This window comes from Bolinopsis microptera, chromosome 11, assembly GCF_026151205.1.
Source record: "Bolinopsis microptera isolate Bmic1 chromosome 11, MBARI_Bmic_1.0, whole genome shotgun sequence".
Lineage (NCBI taxonomy): Eukaryota > Metazoa > Ctenophora > Tentaculata > Lobata > Bolinopsidae > Bolinopsis > Bolinopsis microptera.
Window position 1 is genome coordinate 14,655,091 of NC_087082.1, and position 22,153 is coordinate 14,677,243.

The following is a 22,153-nucleotide window of genomic DNA, read 5'->3' on the forward strand; positions in this document are numbered from 1 at the left end:
GGATGACAATAAAAGATTTTCATTCATATTAATTTTTACGTAAATTTTGGGATTCTTGTTTTTAAGGCTGTTTTGTTCCACCTAAGTATGAGTCTAACTTAATTCTATTCAGGAGGTTCTCTAAAGATGATATTTTATTTGAAGAATTCAAGAGCCTAAACTGTGCATGATTCGCCTCTCCAAACAAATCTAAAGAAACTTATATTACAGCACGGCTCTATACACGTGGTATCCGAGTGACGTAGTCACGAGGTACTGTCACGTGGTATGACCCGTAATAGTTCTTAGCCATTTAGAGGGCTGATACAGTATACACCCTTGTGTATCAGTGTTTTTTTTACTTCCTTCCACGCTTCAACCTGGAGCTCGCCTGTCATTGATACTTATGAAAATACAGTACGTTTATAAGGGAGGTCACATGAACAACACCAAGCATCCATTGATATGTTAAAAAATCGCCACATGATACCCAGATGTCCTGCACGCTACCTGTCAGATGGAAGGCCTCTCATTGGACAATGAACACTTTTGTAGGTGTGAAAAATCAGTTTTTCGGTAGTTTCGACCTCTTAATTAACTCCAAATTTGGTCGCAAACGGTAAGTATCACCGCGATCTTGAGCCGTGCTGTAAGTAAATTATAAAACTGCTGACAAAACTCGTGCCTTCGGCACTCGTTAGGTCAGCAGTTCTATAACTAACCTTATGCCCTCGGAAGTGGCATTGTTGCTTGCAATCACATATATTTTCATACCTAAAGAAAAAACTGGAGACTTTTGAGTTATATTAACTTCCGGTATCTCCTTTCCCAAATATTCGACAAATTTACACACGATAAGATAATGCTGTAGATCTTAAAGTTCGGGCTATTTGCCTGGAATTATCTTGATATCGAGTTTTGTGGTCCTAGCTTTGATGATGGCAAGTAGAAAACATTATGCATGCTCCAAATTTGTTAACTTCTGCCATCGATTACAATCGCTCCTTCGATGGAGTGGGTACTGCCTCTCCAATGTAGAGAAGAGTTTAGGTTAGAACTCAAATGTCCATACTTTGTCAGTTTAAATAGTTGACTGTTGGTTGTATAGATTGCTTTATTTACACTCATTTCACCGGTGACGAGCGTCACACTGGCCATGAAGAACCACCCCGTATATTAGGGCTTTCAAGATGGGAATAAAAAATATGATTTTAAATTTTAAATCCTCTTTAAATGTGCATTTCCGTTCTCTATTAAATAAATCATCGCGTTCTCATTATAGGTTTTCCCTACCATGATTGTTTTGAAGATCGTAAAGCTACTAGTCATATCTACTATTTATGGTATTGTAGCTTCAAACAACAGTGAAGGTAAGTGAGCTTGGATTACAGTTTATTGCATATCTTTTCAAGAATGTTTTGCGCTTTTACTGTAACGAGCAGCTTATTAAACCATACAAAATCCATCCACGATCTATTTTTGTTTGACATCCAATAGTCGATTGTAAAAAATTGGCAGGGAAATAATTAAATTTACTATCATTCACTGCTCAGGTAACTCTACAGATAAAATAAAATGTGAAAAGGTAGCTGGACAACGATTCTGCAACATAACAGTCATTTGGAAACCGCGTGTCAGTAAAACATGGGGAATGCTGGCTATGATTCTGCCAGTTCTCTATGCTGTATTGATGATTTTGTATTTCTTTGTTTCCGTAGCGTCCAGTTGTCCGTCTTCTGTCTGCATCTTTGCTATTTTCACAGAAAGTTCTTCGTCTTCTGTCTGCACCTTACCATCTATGGTAAACTTACTGCGACCTTTTTTTCTTTAACAAGAAATTCCGATTTTTCATCCTCTATTTGACACTCTCTATTCTTTGCCTCCATTGAACAAAGTTCTTCGGTCTCTCTCTGGACCTCGTAGGATATATAAAATTTAGTGTACTTTTTAGATTCTTTTGCAGCGTGCAATCTGGCCTTCCTCTGCACCATCGCCTGGTGTTTATCCTTCATATTTGTCCAGAAGGTGGCGATAAGTTTCTTATAGACGGTAACCAACAAATAGGAGACGAAAAGGTTAAGCATCACAGTAAGTTTCGAATTGACGGTGAATCTCAAGTAATCAAAGTAAAGGGAAGCAAAAAGAAGATAAAGAATGCCATAATAGAAAGTGTCCACCCAGGGCGCAAAACAAGTCCCTGGGAGTTCATAAGGAGCACCTATAGGACAAACAACCGTTTGTTGTACGCAAAGAAATATGACATCATATATAACACAACATCCGAAAGCATCGAGTACGAGCAGGTGAAGAAGAACATCAAGGACGGGAAACGTGCTGTAAAGCTGGGAGTAAAAAAAACACAGCAAATTTGTTGACATTGAAGGGCAAAAATGTACAATATCTACAGAAGGTAAGGTATATGGGAAGAATATAAAGGAGGAGATGAAAGAGGAGTTATTGGGTAAAAGTGTGACTGTGGGGGGGGGGGGGGGACTGACAGATCTGGTCGTGAATTCAAAGAAGAGGCAACATTAGCTGATCTACAAACAGTAAATAAGCACAAGAAACTTCTTTGTGGACTAATAAAGCTGCCGCTAATTTGCGCAAATTCATCACTTGTTGCAAAGCTTATAATGGCACCACTTTTTGCTATTGTATGGGATGTAGTAGATATTGGTTTTGACACAAATTATTATTACCGCCTAGAGCATGGTGGACTAGTGCATCCTTCTATATTCCTGAACACCACGGTTATTGATGGTATACTAGTATTTGCTTGTGTAGGTGCCATCAAAAGCACTTTACTTGCTTTTTGTTATCTTATTGTTGTGCAGAATAACGAAAGGGAGAGAGAGGCTCACAGCACTGTGCTGTTAGCTTCTATGTTTGCAGTTTCAATTAAATTACTGCTAGAAGACGCTCCTGAATTAGTGCTGGAGTATTTTTATGTAGACAAATACATTGTACATTGTACATTGTACAAATACATTGTACATTGTCGATAAACCTCCTTGGAGTTATGTTTTTAAAGACGCAATAACTGCATTGATTTACATTTTTCCTTTGGTAAAGATTATATTCTCAGGTGTTAAAGATTTTAATACAATTAAAGATGATAAGAGTAAAATGGTTTATTTTATTTACATTCCGACGACATCCGCAAGAGGATTTATGAGTCTAGCAATGATATTTAGAATAATTGGGATGATTATCCAGTACATGGGTATCACTGTTGAGAGACGATGTTTTGTTGAATCAAATAACATGCTACAACAAACACCTTTTGAAAAAGGTTGCTTAAGCTGGTGTGATTGGCTAATACTTGTCCTGATTGGGCTAACTATAATTTCAGCAATACTACCAGCTATATATGGTCCTGCTTCCATATTTCTTGTTATTTGTGATCTTAATCTGGCCAATTTAATGATCCGATGTGATTGTTGCAAGAGAAAATACAGCGAGGACGTAGAAAGTATACTGCCGCTAACTTCTCCTACTTTTATTTCTCATATTTGATGACATATTTGATGACATCATCATTATAATTCATATTTATAATTCATATTTATAATTCATATTTATAATTCTATCATTTTTTGGATAGATAGTTGGATCCTCATACTATGATGTCTACTATTTTCAGATTCAGTTCATTATGTGGGTGTGCTGTTATTAAAAGTTTGATTTTTTCAAAAATAATTTCTATTCTATTATTCACTAAGTCAACTTCAAAAACCAAACTCGTTAAAATCAAAATACGACTGTAGAACTTTGTTTGCGTTATTCAGATAAATTATCCGTGATATGGTTTATACTATTAAATACAACTGTAGAACTATGCGTAATTCAGATAAATTATCAGTGGTTTTATACTATTACTTATACTGAGAGATTACTGAGAAATTACTGAAATCTGATAAATGATAGTTATAAAAGCAAATATCACCGAACGTAACCATGGTAACGTGACGTCTGACCAATGTAAAGATTGGTATGGTGGCTCGCTAGTACTGGAATTTGGACAATTGACAACAGTTAAATAAATACATAATTAAATTCTGATTTGTTATTATTTAATTGGTTTTTGGATTGCTGTTTTTGGGTAAAATTTCTTCAGACATCCAAATAATTTAATGTATAGTTTTTGAACGAGATTATCATCTGTTATCTATCTGTAACTCGCACGTTTTTACTTTTTCACATTCATTCCTCACATTTTACAAGCAGTTAAACACGCATTATAGACACTCCAAGTAAAATAAACTGTCTCTTATAATGTCACGTCAGGTTTACTAAGAGCATAAATATACTTAACTATGTACACTCACCTGTTAGAAATATACACACATTTTCATCAGGTCAAATCAGATGCTCCTAGCCAAAAAAACCATCAATGGTTAACAAAAAGATTCCTATATTACAACAAAAAACATGCAAAATATGATACATCCGGGCTTAAATTAAATACAGTTCAAGAGTTGTGTAACCCCTCGTTTTGTTATACAACCAAATATAAACTGTCAACAAAAATAAAATAAAATTGTATATAAAATTCTCGCAAAAAGTTTCTCAATTAATTTTCTCTCTACAATTCACACTGGTGCGCGCTTGCTTTTTCTCCCCTCATTTTCCAGCAATGTATTCTGGAGTAGTTTAAACCTCACACACATCATACTATCACGTGACATGCACGCACTGTAGCACTGTATCACGTGACATGCACGCACTGCAGCACACTGTTAATTCTGACACACTCTCATTCGTGCTCTGGTTTAATCCTAGAAATAGGTTCACTCTAGGGTTACAATTACCAGGGTTACAGTTACCAGGGTTCACTCTAGGGTTATGTCCACAGGTTTGCGTATTAGGCTATATTGGCTTTTTGGAGTCGTGTTTGGTTATCAAGACAATAATGTTAAAATTATGATGCTCACATATGGTAATCCTAACAAGACGTGATCCTAACAAATACAATTATGTATAAATGAGCTCACTGAAAGTGAAACTACTCACAGAAAGTGAAAGTGAAAGTGAAACTACTCACGTCTTTGGAAACATCCTTCCTCTTCTCCAAGTTCTTGACCGGGTTAGACGAGGGTGCGCGTCTGTTAGGACCTCGCACAGAGCGCTTAGACTCCGTCATACTGCTCCTGTGGGGAGGAGAGTGTTAATACAGTGCAGTGTTAATACAGTGCAGTGTTAATACAGTGCAGTGTTAATACAGTACAGTGATAATACAATGCAGTGTTAATACAGTGCAGTGTTAATACAGTGCAGTGTTAAGACAGTGCAGTGTTAATACAGTGCAGTGTTAATACAGTGCAGTGTTAATACAGTGCAGTGTTAATACAGTGCAGTGTTAATACAGTGCAGTGTTAATACAGTGCAGTGTTAATACAGTGCAGTGTTAATACAGTGCAGTGTTAATACAGTGCAGTGTTAATACAGTGCAGTGATAATACAGTGCAGTGATAATACAGTGCAGTGATAATACAGTGCAGTGATAATACAGTGCAGTGTTAATACAGTGCAGTGATAATACAGTGCAGTGTTAATACAGTGCAGTGATAATACAGTGCAGTGTTAATACAGTGCAGTGATAATACAGTGCAGTGTTAATACAGTGCAGTGTTAATACAGTGCAGTGTTAATACAGTGCAGTGTTAATACAGTGCAGTGTTAATACAGTGCAGTGTTAATACAGTGCAGTGTTAATACAGTGCAGTGTTAATACAGTGCAGTGTTAATACAGTGCAGTGATAATACAGTGCAGTGTTAATACAGTGCAGTGTTAATACAGTGCAGTGTTAATACAGTGCAGTGTTAATACAGTGCAGTGTTAATACAGTGCAGTGTTAATACAGTGCAGTGTTAATACAGTGCAGTGTTAATACAGTGCAGTGTTAATACAGTGCAGTGTTAATACAGTGCAGTGTTAATACAGTGCAGTGTTAATACAGTGCAGTGTTAATACAGTGCAGTGTTAATACAGTGCAGTGTTAATACAGTGCAGTGTTAATACAGTGCAGTGTTAATACAGTGCAGTGTTAATACAGTGCAGTGTTAATACAGTGCAGTGTTAATACAGTGCAGTGTTAATACAGTGCAGTGTTAATACAGTGCAGTGTTAATACAGTGCAGTGTTAATACAGTGCAGTGTTAATACAGTGCAGTGTTAATACAGTGCAGTGTTAATACAGTGCAGTGTTAATACAGTGCAGTGTTAATACAGTGCAGTGTTAATACAGTGCAGTGTTAATACAGTGCAGTGTTAATACAGTGCAGTGTTAATACAGTGCAGTGTTAATACAGTGCAGTGTTAATACAGTGCAGTGATAATACAGTGCAGTGATAATACAGTGCAGTGTTAATACAGTGCAGTGTTAATACAGTGCAGTGTTAATACAGTGCAGTGTTAATACAGTGCAGTGATAATACAGTGCAGTGATAATACAGTGCAGTGTTAATACAGTGCAGTGTTAATACAGTGCAGTGTTAATACAGTGCAGTGTTAATACAGTGCAGTGTTAATACAGTGCAGTGTTAATACAGTGCAGTGTTAATACAGTGCAGTGTTAATACAGTGCAGTGTTAATACAGTGCAGTGTTAATACAGTGCAGTGTTAATACAGTGCAGTGTTAATACAGTGCAGTGTTAATACAGTGCAGTGTTAATACAGTGCAGTGTTAATACAGTGCAGTGTTAATACAGTGCAGTGTTAATACAGTGCAGTGTTAATACAGTGCAGTGTTAATACAGTGCAGTGTTAATACAGTGCAGTGTTAATACAGTGCAGTGTTAATACAGTGCAGTGTTAATACAGTGCAGTGTTAATACAGTGCAGTGTTAATACAGTGCAGTGTTAATACAGTGCAGTGTTAATACAGTGCAGTGTTAATACAGTGCAGTGTTAATACAGTGCAGTGTTAATACAGTGCAGTGTTAATACAGTGCAGTGTTAATACAGTGCAGTGTTAATACAGTGCAGTGTTAATACAGTGCAGTGTTAATACAGTGCAGTGTTAATACAGTGCAGTGTTAATACAGTGCAGTGATAATACAGTGCAGTGTTAATACAGTGCAGTGATAATACAGTGCAGTGATAATACAGTGCAGTGTTAATACAGTGCAGTGTTAATACAGTGCAGTGTTAATACAGTGCAGTGTTAATACAGTGCAGTGTTAATACAGTGCAGTGATAATACAGTGCAGTGATAATACAGTGCAGTGTTAATACAGTGCAGTGTTAATACAGTGCAGTGTTAATACAGTGCAGTGTTAATACAGTGCAGTGTTAATACAGTGCAGTGTTAATACAGTGCAGTGTTAATACAGTGCAGTGATAATACAGTGCAGTGTTAATACAGTGCAGTGTTAATACAGTGCAGTGTTAATACAGTGCAGTGTTAATACAGTGCAGTGTTAATACAGTGCAGTGTTAATACAGTGCAGTGTTAATACAGTGCAGTGTTAATACAGTGCAGTGATAATACAGTGCAGTGTTAATACAGTGCAGTGTTAATACAGTGCAGTGTTAATACAGTGCAGTGTTAATACAGTGCAGTGTTAATACAGTGCAGTGATAATACAGTGCAGTGTTAATACAGTGCAGTGTTAATACAGTGCAGTGTTAATACAGTGCAGTGTTAATACAGTGCAGTGTTAATACAGTGCAGTGTTAATACAGTGCAGTGTTAATACAGTGCAGTGTTAATACAGTGCAGTGTTAATACAGTGCAGTGTTAATACAGTGCAGTGATAATACAGTGCAGTGTTAATACAGTGCAGTGATAATACAGTGCAGTGTTAATACAGTGCAGTGTTAATACAGTGCAGTGTTAATACAGTGCAGTGATAATACAGTGCAGTGTTAATACAGTGTAGTGATAATACAGTGCAGTGTTAATACAGTGCAGTCCGTGCCTGGTGTTAGAGCTTTAGAGTATTTCCAAACACAGTGGCTACTCACTACCATCTTTATTTGTACTGTTAAATCTACGAGCAGGCTGTTTGAATAGTGAATATTGGCAATGTCGAGACAGGGACAAGGATTGATACACAGCGCTATAACTTAGGGAGAATCACCTCTTTTCACAGACCATGACTTCTCCGAATACCACAACTAAATCTGCCGAAAGAAAAGGTTCCTGAACGAACTCTTATCAAACGAATAGACAGCTAACTAGAAACAATATACAGAATTAACACTGCAGTTGATGAGTAGATATCCACGATGAGAGCTAACAAACAGTTCACTAATAGTTCATAACAAGTCTGCACGTGCAACTAAGTAGGATGTGAGACTACAATGGTAGCTTGGTTACCAGTCTCTCTATCTCCAATACACCAGTACACATAGTGAGCATGCTGCTATTGGGTGCTTACTTCCTGCTAGACAGTTTGAACCAGACAGCTTTCTATTTGTACACCAGGGTAGAACCTATAACCTCAACAATTATAGCGTGTTCTAGGTGTTGAGTAGCTGAGTGTTGTCTGTTCTAACACTACAACACTACAACACTACAACACTACAACACTCAATAAAAACAAACTTCCTTTCGCGTGTTTACCCCCACAGTACACTTAAGACACGTATTTTATAGGATCAGGGGTCAAATTATAGCACAGGTTATTCCATTTTATCCTATTAACCCCCGGGGTAGTAGTTCACAGTAGTTGTCATGAGAACCAGTTACCAGGGTTACAGTTATCAAGGTTACAGTTACCAGGGTTACAGTTATCAGGGAGTCAGGGTTACAGTTACCAGGGTTACAGTTACCAGGGTTACAGTTACCAGGGTTACAGTTACCAGGGTTACAGTTACCAGGGTTACAGTTACCAGGGTTACAGTTACCAGGGTTACAGTTACCAGGGTTACAGTTACCATGGTTACTGTTACCATGGTTACAGTTACCATGGTTACAGTTACCATGGTTACAGTTACCATGGTTACAGTTACCATGGTTACAGTTACCACGGTTACAGTTACCATGGTTACAGTTACCATGGTTACAGTTACCAGGGTTACAGTTACCAGGGTTACAGTAACTAGGGTTACAGTTCAAGTAATAGAACAGCATCTTCTTCTATTTCATGTTCTATAGTGATCCAATCTGTACGTGTTTATTCAAATTTTCCATTATGCACAATATGCAGATATACTGATTCAGCTCCCAGTTTTACAGTTTCCTCCCAATGTTATCAGCATATATTGTGACAGAGCTGCTGACATATCGCACCTATCACCATCAGGTTTGCAACTTACTTACAGTGCATGGAACGTATTTCTCACGTACTTCATACTACCAAATAAGGTAACGTTGTCATGACTACACTACCATATAAAGTAAACACTGCCATTTATTTCAATCTTACGTACTTTGCAGGCTCAGCCGGGGCTGGGCCACTCAAGTATTTCGGTGGCATCCGCATCTTGGCAGCTGATTAGTCAAAAGTGAACCACAAATATAGCAGCTACAATAGAACACAAACAACAGTAACAACAGTAACAACAGTAACAACGATAGTAACGATACAACTACTCAACTTGTCACTATAAGTGAGGGTAATGTTACATGTGTGGGGCGGCAGTACAGACGTAACCCAAACAAATGCTGAACTCGTACAACATACTTCATACAGATAGAATCTAGTTCACACGTCACTACGTACCATAGTCGCCTTGGTGTGTGCGTGTATGGGTTACTTGTTCACCACACACAGTAATCCTTGCACGTGCACAGTAATCCTTGCACGTGCACTAAGAATATTGGCACCTTGCACGTGAGTACTGAGTACGTACATCTGCATGTGTAATTGTGCTCTTATTCTCCACGACGTGGAAGTTAGACATGTGTAGACATTTCAATCGAGAACACATTGGGGTAAGCTAATAAGTTGGAAACAAAAATTCACAATTTGCCTTGAGATATAAAACCTAGTATATAAGAATAAGGGAAACAGTTACCAGGGTTACAGTTACCAGGGTTACAGCTACTTGGCAAGACATTAGGAAACTTACCGTGTCTAGTGTTAACAACAGATAGCCATACGACCTTCTCCCACCTAAACCATACAAAAACGTTATATGAACTCCTGCGGAACTATAGTGATATCTAGCAAAACTACTATCTGCAAACAGCACTGTTTCAATATCGCAACACTGCACTGTGACACCGGTTACCAGGGTTACAGTTACCAGGGTTACAACACTGCACTGTGACACCGGTTCCGGGGAAATACCAGGCAATGCTAGACTGGTAGGCTCACATCCCTCTTATGGGATAATCAATCTTGCTGCGTATTATAGGGCGTGCACTTCAACATAGAGGCTAGGGTGCACTTCAACATAGGGGGCACTTCAACATAGGGGTACTTCAACATAGAGGCTAGGGGGCACTTCGAAATAGGGTGCACTTCAACATAGGGGCACTTCAACATAGGTAGAGAAACTAAAAAGATCTACGTAATGAAATAAAAAACAAAGCTAGAGCTGGTGTAGCACTATGGACTATGGAGCTTGGAGCTGCAGGTGCATAGGCTCTGGTGTAGTACCAAGTGCTCTAGTAGTAGTGTAGAGACCTTACACCCTAAATCGTGCACTGCATGTCAAATTATCAAACTATCAGACTGGAAGAGGACTGCTAGTATAATGTAGTAATAGTACTACCACTACTACTACTACCTAGCCCCTAATATCCGGATACAGTTACCATGGTTACAGTTACCATGGTTACAGTTACCATGGTTACAGTTACCATTGTTACAGTTACCAGGGTTACAGTTACCAGGGTTACAGTTACCAGTGGTAATAGTACTACCACTACTACTACTACCTAGCCCCTCATATCCGGATAACAAATAATTTGAGATGATGAATATGATGCTGTTACATTGAAACGTATAACAATTCCTTATAAGAGCCTTTTCCTTGTCGCAACAAACGGGAACACTACAAATTTTGCCCCAGAATCAAGACTACTTTTACTACAAACTACTCGTACTACGAATGACCACCCAATCTGGATCAGATAAAACATAATGGTAAAAGCCAGTTCCTCTCGTCTCAGTTACTGTATGCACTAACATAATATAACGCACGGTAATATATGTGGTAGTGCAGTCTGTAGTCTGTAAACTAAACTAATTGATCCAACTAACTGAGGGCTACTGACTGTTTTAACTGCTAATTAATCTCTGATTAACAACAAATTAGTTGAAATTAACTTCTAATTAACTGGAAATTATTCTAATTAGTGGGTTACTAACTTGAGGATCTCGCTTCCACCGTCATTCTGAAGACCGCTTCCTCCGAACTTGCTTCCAAATCGTGAGGAGACCTTACCGGTTCCTGAACGTACTATTTTAGGCGACCAATTTAATACCATATATGGTACCCGGCACGAAACCCACGGAGATTTCAAGAATCCCACACATTTTTGAACTTCAAATTTTCCATCACTAGATTACATTCTTTAAAGTAAAGCCTGTTTTTGGAAAATTTCCGGGAGCAACGAGCCTTGGAGGTCAAATTGGCACACAAATATCCATCTACTTATTGCTAGGTTTCTGTGGTTACTGACCTCGCCTGGCGGGAGCAGGTGAAGATTTTCCTTGTTTCTCCGCGAAGGGATTGTTAAGTTTTCCAACTTTCTTCGCCGGCTTGGGTGCAGCTTCGTCTTTCTGAGAGGAAAGTTTGGTGTCAGAAGAAGAGCTACACATTAACACCACGTGTTACCCACGTGTTGCCCACGTGTTACCCGAATATGGCTATATCTCTCTCACCCCATGATTGTGTGACTTATTGCAAATAGGTTTTTGACGGATGCTGGGTGCTTGAACCAAATTATGCCATTTAAGGTCCCTTGAAAAATGTTCTTGTCGCATCAATTGGGTATCAAAAGGATCTGTATCTAATTTTAGATTTTTGGGAATAGATTTAAAGCAACCCCGGCGTATTAAAATTGATTTAAAGTGTAAATAATTTTAATGATCAGCAATGAATAGCTGATAAAATTGAAACTGATGAATGCTGTTTAACAAACCACTGCTTCTTTAGGTTTGCCGAATTTTGTATTTAACTTTCCACTCTCCTACAATTGATTATAAATTGAAATAGGGAATTTTAGTTGGGAATCGAAGGAAGCTGTTTTTAGCGATTAAAAAAATATATTTTGATGAATGAAAGCGCTTAACTTTGTTCGGCTATTGAATGAGAGCACCTAAAGTCCGTTAATGGTGCTGAAAATGCTGAAAATGTGAACAAACCCGTCTCTTAAGTGCAGCTTTAGGTTCAGGAACCTAGAACAAAATAACAGATAACAAATTGTTATAGATAACACACAATCCACTGACAATCCTACATATTCCTACCATCTGTTATACTAGAGAGTCATCAGAGTATTAAACTCCTTCACAAACACAACAAACAAAACGGAATTTGTATCGACAGAAACCTAAATTTGTCAGTTTTTGTGACCACAGTAATCTAAATTAGTGACCACAGTAAACCAAATACCGACTTCACACAAGGCTCTTGTCTCTCTAACAAAGTAAAGAAGTGAGTGGTATGAGTGTGGTAAATACTGAGTTTTAAATCTGGTCTCCGTTCCTATTGGAGCTGAGACAAGGTGCTTTAAAACGCAAAATGATTAGTGCAGGGAAGTTTATAATTTGTATAAAATGTGCCGTCTGAAATTGTTTAAATAGTTATTAATAAAATGCTAAGTGTGCTCTGCTTTAACAAACTCAACATTGTTATATGTTGAGTCATTTGCTTTAAATTGACCTTGATTAGGTGCAACATTGTAAAATGAAATGTGACTCGCAGCTAGAACTCGGCTGTTTACCCTATCAAATGTTGGTGTTTTTAGTTTCCTAACTGCAGCAGGACTGTTTTTTACAGTCAACTCGTCCTAAAACATTCCAACTATGAAGACAACTTGGCACTACTAAAATAAGAAGAATAGAAGTTTAACCAAAAAGGGAGCAAATTGTAAAGTTGAGGTTTAGAGCTGGGAACCAGACCTTTACCATTTCAGATGAGGTTTTTGGTTGGGGTAAGGATTTGGGGTACAACTTGGGTTTACAAGTTATAACTTGTAGTTAGGGTTAGGATTGGGGATACTGGATGGAGTTGTCCAAATAATTCAGCGTTTGCAAGATAGGACCTCTGAAAAGGGTTTTGACTGAGGTTTTACCTTTTGAATCCCGACATTTCCGAGCTTTCCGATCTGGCGTTGTTCTTTGGGTTTAAGAGGGCTCGGTTCAGAAAGTCCCTTGGGGTACATAACGTTAGGATCACGTGGTGTCCATATATGGTGATATAACCATGGTAACAGTTACCATAGTTACCATTGGTAACTATACCATGCATAGCAACGATACTGATTTGTACTGATAGAAGTTATCGAGAGAGAGAGAGAGAGAGACTGTATCGGGAGGGATAGAGACAGTTCACAGTTGTTAGATAAGATAAGAAATAGAGATAACAGGTTGTTACCAGGTGTAATGTGTTTGGTACCTTAAACAGAAGTAAGGCTATCTTAGTTCCGTATGCCATACGAACTCCTCTAGTATAGAGTTAAGTTTAAATTGATTAAGAGATTGTTTTTCTAAACTAAACAAATTCAACTAATTAAGAGGTATTGATTAAGCAAGTGGATGTAAGAAGCACAGAGTCACTAATCACTATGGTTACTAAAGTAACTATGGTTACTACAGTCACTATGGTTACTAAAGTAACTATGGTTATTAAAGTAACCTGTAACAATCGTGTTACTAATCAAGTGCAAAGTTGATAATATAGTTACTAAGATTTCAAATCAAGCAAGTGCGAGGGTTTAAATGGTTACCAAGGTAACCTTAAACCTGCAGCGCAGAGTTACCATGGTTTTAATGGTTAACAAGTGCGAAGTTCCGTGAGGACTAATCAGTAGTCCTCACAGTGTTTCAGATCAAGTACATGCAGTTTTAAAAGCTGATAATGTTATATGAAGTAAATCAAGTGTACATTAAAGGGCGTGAATTTTAAATGATATTTGATAACATATGTCAAATATAGCATCAATATGTGATGAGTGTCTTAAACACGTGTGTTAAAAACAGAGTGAGAAAAACAAATTGATTCACAGTCAGGGTGATATACTCTCAGGAAAGTTCTAAACAAAACACAGAGTTTCAAGTATGAGGACCACAGCTGGAAACGAACAAACAAACCGGAGACTTTACAACAAAACTCTAATAATGTTAAGAAGTTAAGACTAGTAGACTGTAGAGTATTCCGTGTAATAACACACACACAAAGGTATCACACAGACAGCATGTGTGTGTAGAGTGTTTGATAGAATTCCTGCCAGCGACACACATCATACCCATTAAATACGTGATATACGTGATATCAGATATCAATATATTATTGCCCAAAGGGACCAGATTAAATTTGAATACAAAAGAACTTCCGTGAATTATGCAGTAATAATATTATATAGTAATATTATGAACTTATAGCATAGTATTTGATAAGCAAGGAGCGGTTGCTCAATATGATTGTATCAATTTCATAATTATAATGGGACTACGGTCGTAGTGATAATCACGTTTCCCGTGATGCCCATATTAGGTAGTCACGTGTAAGGTAACCTCTAAGAACTCTCTATTTACCTCCATGTTAAGTTTTCCAACTTCTCTCTGTTGTTTCTCGGTATCTTTGTCGAAGTCTGGGATCTTAACTTTACCTGAAACAAAAACAACTGTCAGACGACGAAGAACAAATGTTAACTTATTGCTGCAAATCTATCAATTCTTGAAAATTCTCTAACTTTTCTCCCGGACCAGTGTACCTGAGGGCTGGTCAGTAACCTAGCAACAGTAACCTAGCAACAGTAACCTAGCAACAGTAACCTAGCAACAGTAACCTAGCAACAACCTGAGGGCTGGTGAGACGAATCTGAGGACTGCTGACGGGTGAAATATTTCACTAAAGAGAAACCCAGAACCACACTAAGAACAGTGAACCCGAGCATGGGCAGAGCTCCTCCTGGCAAACCTGCCTCCAAAACCATTGTAACTAAATACAAGCTAATCGACCAGAGTTTTCTCCAAGTTACAAAATACGAGAAAAGTTGAGAAGTTTGAGGAACGATGTAACAAAGGCTATTCGATAGGAGCTGGAGTGTGTTAACATGAGATGTAATACACAGTGTATGTAAAGCTTTATTGCAGTCACACGTAGGTATTATGAAATTATCTTCCGATGTAATTTGTAATCTCATCATTATTCATTATATTACAACTAACTGTAAACGTTTTTATTTTGCTTTTGCAACTATGTCATTTCAGGTCAGGAACTCCTTTTCAAAGATTTACGGGTAGATAACATGGGCATAAGTAACGTAACAAACATGGTAATGTGTAAAGTGGTCAAACCACATAGTTTCAACTCCTCACAACCACGCAGTTTTTAAAGGACAAGTGATTTTAAACTAATTTCACAACTACAATTAAATACATATTTTATTGAGGATCTAATGATGTAGTTTAACGAAGATTTCAAGCCTTACGTTGTGTGTTTCCCTTCGTGTCCAAAAGCATTATATGATTAACAAATTATGTTACCATAAGGTTAAGGTTACTGCAAGGTATTGGGGATAAGTTAGGGCGATGGTAAGAGTAAGGTTTGGGTAAGTACTAAGTGTTGGAGTTAGAAGTGAGAATCAGGGCCAAGAGAAATGCCACCAAGGGTACGGTCTGAGCTACTACTACTGCTGAGGTTTGGTAATGTTTAGTCGCAGGGTTGATGCTAAACTGAAGGAAGTTGGCACTAACTCTAAAGAGGAACTGCGAACCCTGATGCGGGACAGGGATATATGGAGGGGTATCTAGCGTAGATCGGACTTAGTTCCGACATAGTTGTAGTAGTAGTTGATGCTAAATTTGGGGGCATATGTTTATAAATATTCGTGTTACCAAAACGAATCCTTGAAAAGTGCTGTAACTAAAATAATATGCTTCAAAATCCACTCTTTTCTAGAGCACCTCCACTATTATACTATTATACTACACAATAAATAGAAATCCTGGAATAATAATGCCAATAAAACTAATGATAAACTATAATGCTGTTTGTTAGTTTGTCCGGCTGTTTGTGCTGTTGTTCTTACCGACATCCATTCCTCCATCAGCGCTTAATTCGTCGTGTCCTGCAGAAATAATACATCTTGGTAACCATGGTTCTGGTTCTATTACATTGTTCACAACGATGATCTTTCTTTTTGACAAAAGCAAAATGGAAACAGTACAGTCGTCAAGCTTTCAACGTGTTTAATACAAAATGTAAACCTATGCTGAGCTATGCTTCAGTAATTTAACTTGATATTTAATGCTATTGCTTCGACAAGCTTTCGTAACAGTGCAATGTGCAAGGAGTAGGACGACCAACTACCAGTCACCATAACAACTGGTAACAAACTGGTCACCATAACAACTGGTCACAAACTCGACAGTGTATACTACAAAATAGTTACTAAAACAGCAAACGGGGCTTCGGGCTATTCGCTAAATATGCAGAATTCCAATGACCATCATAATTCGGGCTACTGGTTTAAAATATAAAATGCAACGATCACTCCTCGGTATAATTCAGTGTGTGTGACTCGGAAAAAGTCTCCTGTGCTTCTCGAACAGTTCAATTTCAAATATACAACTGCTTCATTTCCAAATTCCAAGCAATGTAATAAATTGATAAATAGTTATATTGTGCTGCAAGAATTATTAAATAAACTTAAATGCTTCAAATCAAAATCTCAAGTCGTACGAAGCGGCAAAGACTGGGGCACGTGAAGTTGCGCGGCGTTAAATAAACCCTAATTTCAGCGTATCATCCGGTATTAATCAGACAAAACATCCTCCCGAATTTACCTTTGTTTAAAACCTTAATTGCGTGGCGCGGTGTGTGTGACTCACCAATACTGTTGAAGATAAAGTTTTTAGGTTGTGTGTCTTTAGGAGTAGATGATCGGGAGGAGGGTACATTGAACCACTGGATAAGGGAACCTACATTCCTCCCCGTAACTAACATTCTTTAGAGGGGACAGGGAGGGTAAAGACTAAAGTACTGGTACAACAACTATCACGTGATAGTTTTAAACTAATTACAGCACTAAAAATCTATTACATTTATTGAGAATTATGTAATGTAACGTGATGGAAATATTTTAAACGGGCATATCCTGTCCAAACCCATGATGCACTACTGACTACATGAAGAATTCGTTGTAACTTTGTTTGAAAAGCATTGATAATGTGAAATATTTGAGAAAACTGGAAAATAAAGGAGAATCTACTGTTTCTACTAAGCGGAGGAGAGTCCACAAATGGGAGGAAGTAGAGGTTATAAAACAGAAAGTAAACTGCAGACCATGACCAGTAACAGACTATTTGTCACACTGCAGACCATGACCATGACCAGTGCTATTTGTCACACGATGTTTGACTGCAGGTCGGGGAACTAGTGGTGAAGCTAGTTAATTAATTAAAGAACAGGTTACCCGATAAGGCTGTAAACCAGCGGGCATTTGTACAGGGTAATCACCACACAATGGGACCGTATTGGGGCCATGCTCTTGGAGCCTTATTTTAACTGTGATCTGATATAATGTGATAAAATCATGAAATTGAAAAATCTGAAGAACACGACACGACTTATGATAAAATGTCTCGGCTGTAACGATACACCTCACCTAAAGCTCGTACTCAACGAGATGGAAATATTCAACTTGATAATAGTAATGTGGTAATGTTCAGATTTTTCGCTATAAATAACGGTAAAATAACGAGACTAAAAGTAACATGGTCACGTCGTAAGGTAATGTACTATTAGCATGAAATACAGAAGATAACGATTTACGCGATAAGATTATTAGATTTTCTAACGCCTGTAACTGTGCCGTTTCAAGCTTTTTATTTAAAACTTGAGTTGCTACAATTAGCAGAGTGAGACATGGCTCCTGATTCAAATATAGCGGGGTTTGGGAACGGGGGGAGAAAGGGGGTATCAGGTAGCGGGTAACATGATGTAATGGGGACTCTCTGCAGACAACCACAGATTAGAGGGACATTAAAGGGGCAGTCTGTAATGCAGTGTAAACAAGGTTCCGGGGTATTGAGGTACAAACCTAGAGGATTTACAAACTTAGAGGATCAATAAACTTGAAGCATCAACAAGCTTGGAGGAAACAAGCCTAGAGGAAACAAGCCTAGAGGATCAACAAGGAACAAACTGTACGACAAGAACGAAAAGGGAGAAAATTTAGAGTTCATGAAACTCTGCTAGAAGCTATATATGGATTAAACAAAACTACATCAAAATAACTGAAGAAAGATACAACTATATATATGAAGATCAGGAAACTGAGACAAATATTAAAACCACAGTAAAAACCACGGAATATTTACGGAGAATACCCGCAGCAGTATATTACTTTCCATTGTGTTTGAAGTGTACACTACAACTACTGTCTAGTGTCTACTACTACTACACACTACCCTGTAGGCTGTACCAGCTGCAATTAGTAGCTTTATCTCATTATACTCTGGTACTCTGCTCTACAATCAAACGGCCGGGTACTCTGCAAATATAACGCTATTGTACCTCACAGACCCACCACACACAGTACATGATGTTAGAGCAGGACTACAATTTGTTAGGGCATTACTATTATTATGTGTACACACAGACTCAGGCTAATACAAGCTTATTATTGGAGAGAGGAGGAGGTCTAATGTTTTATTGGAGGAGGATGTCTACTGTTTTAATATTTTAGAGGAGGGAGGAGCGAGTGGGAAGCTAGTAAATAAGTAAACAGGAGCTGAGCAAATGGTTTAGAAATAAGGAAGCTGAGTGGTGGAAAGGAGCGATTTAGTAATAATCACTGCAGACGATAGAATTGTGCATACTGTGCAGTGTGCAGTGCAGTAGTGATAGGCTTGCTTTTATCTCTCTACCAACTAACAGGACACTACTACAGAGCAGTTTGGGGTTAGAAGATGTCTGCACGAAACTAGGACAATGAAAAGAAAAATGGGTCGGTAAATATCAAAGAGCACAAGTCAAACGTCTTCCATCGCTGAATCACTAAGAGACATGACGTGATAACACAAACAGAACTGACTGAGAACATGACTGACTATGAAGCGTGTAGAGGAAACTAACTAAGGTAGTAGCAGGATGAGCAGTCTGCACCTCAAGGTAGTCATGTGGTCATCACTATAACCTGCACTGTTTTTATTGTGGTCACGCTACATCCCCCGCCACACTGCTGGAAATTGTAGTAATAGAGACTTAAGACGGCAGATTGGAGCAACTCATTGGTCGAGATGAGGCGACCAAAGCGAACTTTCTACAGCGGTGCAGGGGCAAACTGTCATCATGCCTTCTACAGGTGTATTAAGATAGTGCTATTTTTATTTAGTCGCAAAGTACAAACGATATTACAAAACTGTTGCACAAGTACGACTGTGATGAGTACCGGGCTGACAAAGAAACCACAAATAAAGAGGGAGGCTAGAAGTGGGGAGGCTAGCTCTGGGACTGATAACACACAATAGTGGGGGGCTCTCTTACTAACATATCGTACTATTACAGCTCTCCCTCTCTCTGTTAGAAACCTTATAGTTCCTTTAAAGCTTTAATACAACTGGACATCTCAGGAGATGTGGTGGTTAAGAGGCGACTACTCAGAACCTGAATTGCTCCGTTTCCAGACTCAGACTGATAACAGCTGAACAAGTGAACTGCAGACAAATACTTCAGATCTGACATCTCACTACAAATAAAGCAAATAAAGCAGGATCAGACTGCCCAGAATGCTCCTCTAATGGGAACCTTACAGTAGACGGGAACCTCCCCCGACGTTAAACTGTGGGGGACCCTGAACGGTGAGGAGCCCTGGACAGAGGGTTCAGGGTCTTGCAGACACACCCTGGCACAAACTGTAAAACTGTAATTTAATTTCAGAGACGGCAACAAATAGCATGTTATTACAGATATTGGGTTACTCTCTCTGTCTCTCTCTGTCCCGCGCAATGCCCTAGGGTGAACAAACTGCAGCCTCACAAAACAATAGCATGAGTAACAACATGTCAAATTCACGCTCAACGTAAAGGCGGTGCATATTCATAGTTTCAAATTACAATATCACTCTGGTAGTACAGTGTAAACTAATAATAATAATGGTGGTAATGTAAGATCTGTAGCGAGGGAGCACAGTGAAGAATAAAAAGTCGAAGAACACTGCCTGTAATACTAAAGTACAAAGAACCAACAAGAAGCAGCAGAACAGTGTACCGTGTACAGTGTACAATGTACAGTGTACACTGTATATCATACTGGAATATCCAATATATCCAGGGTACAATGTACATGAAGCACCACCAACGATCCTAAACACAACATGCTACTGAACAACAAATTTCAGTCCTCCTGACAATGCTATAATAAGACGTAATGTTTATAAGTAGCGAGTTAGCTAATAGAGTGATGATGATGATGATGATTTGTTGTTAAGCATGAGGTAATGGTGGGACGAGTCGGGGTGTAATCGCTCTAGTTGTTATCAGACACGTGTAATCGCTCTAGTTGTTATCAGACACGTGAAATTGTAATGCAGGATCACAACACATCATAGAGATGAGAGAGAGAACAGTGGGAGGGGGGCCAGGGGGAGGGGGGGGAGCCTTTGATAACTCTTCGCTGAGACTCATTTTTATTATTTCCAGTATCGCAACATTTATCGACTCAACGTCCGTTTCTATCCTACATTATGCATTTGTAAGAGAGAAGCATTTTGGCTCACACAACTCGTAAAAAGCTCTAGTCACACACCAGTCAGTCACACACACGCGATGCAGGTTTCCGCATGATCGGATCACGGATCACGGATCACAAAGTCTAGAACTCAGCCGCTCTGTCCATAATCACACCGCGCGCTGATTATCGCTCTCATAATTCCAGACTACGTGCATTAAAACCTGAGCCCTAAACCTGAGCCCTAAACCTGAGCCCTAAACCTGGGCCTTAAACCTGGCCCCTAAGGTAAAGTTCAACACCCACTAAGGTAGTATACTTAGGTTTATAGAGAGTTCGTTATATTTTTACGCCGTATAATTCGCATTATGGTCGCACACCCCCACAAATATGACACGTTATTTCAGGATAATGTTCGCACAGCCCCACAAATATCACACGTTATTTCAGGATAATGTTCGCACAGCAAGTATTCAGCAGCTCCCGCCTACAATCTACTCTAGCACCAGAGAGGGGCTGAGTGTGCACTCCCTGCTGCTAGAGTAGTCGCTCACTCACCGATGCTGACATTGGATCCCTGTTTGGCCTGGAATTTCTCGAACTCTGCCTGGGAGAGTGTCACGGAGACAATGTCCCCCTCCTGGGTGGACGAGTAGCGCACACCTTCAAACGAGCCCATTCCTTTGAGTGCCTCGAACGAGGCTGTGTCCACGTTCAGGACTACCTCGGATTCTTCCGATGCTTCCGATGCTTCTGATGCTGGGGCTGATTTTAAACTCATGTCAAATGTGCTGATTTTATACTCATGTCAAATGTGCTTGTAATAAAGGTTTGTTTTCAAAATTAGAAAAGCATTAGCAAGTGCGTTTGAAATTAAATAATATATCATCAATGTGCTTCGACTATTATCCTGTGCTTTTTTTGTGCCAAATGTTTCCAATCATGGAAATCGCAAATTATCGCACATTATCGCACACAAACACACACGAACACACGCTCACACAGACAAATTCGTACCTTGGCCGGAAGCAGCTTTAGCTTGGTTAGCTTGGAACTGCTGCCACTGAGCCTCACTCAGCTTGAATGTCATTTTACCACCGCTACCAGTAGTGGGCTTTACATCAATACCAGCAAATGAGGACTTCATCATGCTGTATTGGTCAGTCGTCAGGTCTATCACATAGTAACCACCTTGGAGACACTTAGTTACTACATGGGAAACACTTGGTTACCAAATTGAGTATACATACACGCACATTGACGATACTTACGCATTTAAAACACTTAGTTACCACCTTAGAAACACATAATTACCACCTTAAAAACACATAGTTACCACATTGGAGAAACTTAGTTACCAATTTGATAAT

The 22,153-nt window shown here is 38.8% G+C and overlaps 2 protein-coding genes across 2 annotated transcripts in view; one reads left to right on the forward strand and one right to left on the reverse strand.

The window, feature by feature from the left end:
- The window catches only part of LOC134823488 (double-strand-break repair protein rad21 homolog A-like), a 901,854-nt gene that overhangs the window by 710,003 nt on the left and 169,698 nt on the right, over positions 1-22,153 (forward strand). The gene's annotated exons all lie outside the window — the stretch shown is intronic.
- LOC134822817 (uncharacterized) overlaps positions 1-22,153 on the reverse strand; it is a 157,520-nt gene that overhangs the window by 40,073 nt on the left and 95,294 nt on the right. Inside the window, 9 exon segments of the mRNA XM_063834083.1 lie at positions 5,024-5,129; positions 11,249-11,330; positions 11,563-11,662; positions 12,025-12,072; positions 12,248-12,280; positions 14,642-14,715; positions 16,141-16,179; positions 21,342-21,548; positions 21,801-21,974. Of these exon segments, the coding sequence (XP_063690153.1) occupies positions 5,024-5,129; positions 11,249-11,330; positions 11,563-11,662; positions 12,025-12,072; positions 12,248-12,280; positions 14,642-14,715; positions 16,141-16,179; positions 21,342-21,548; positions 21,801-21,974 (863 nt within the window).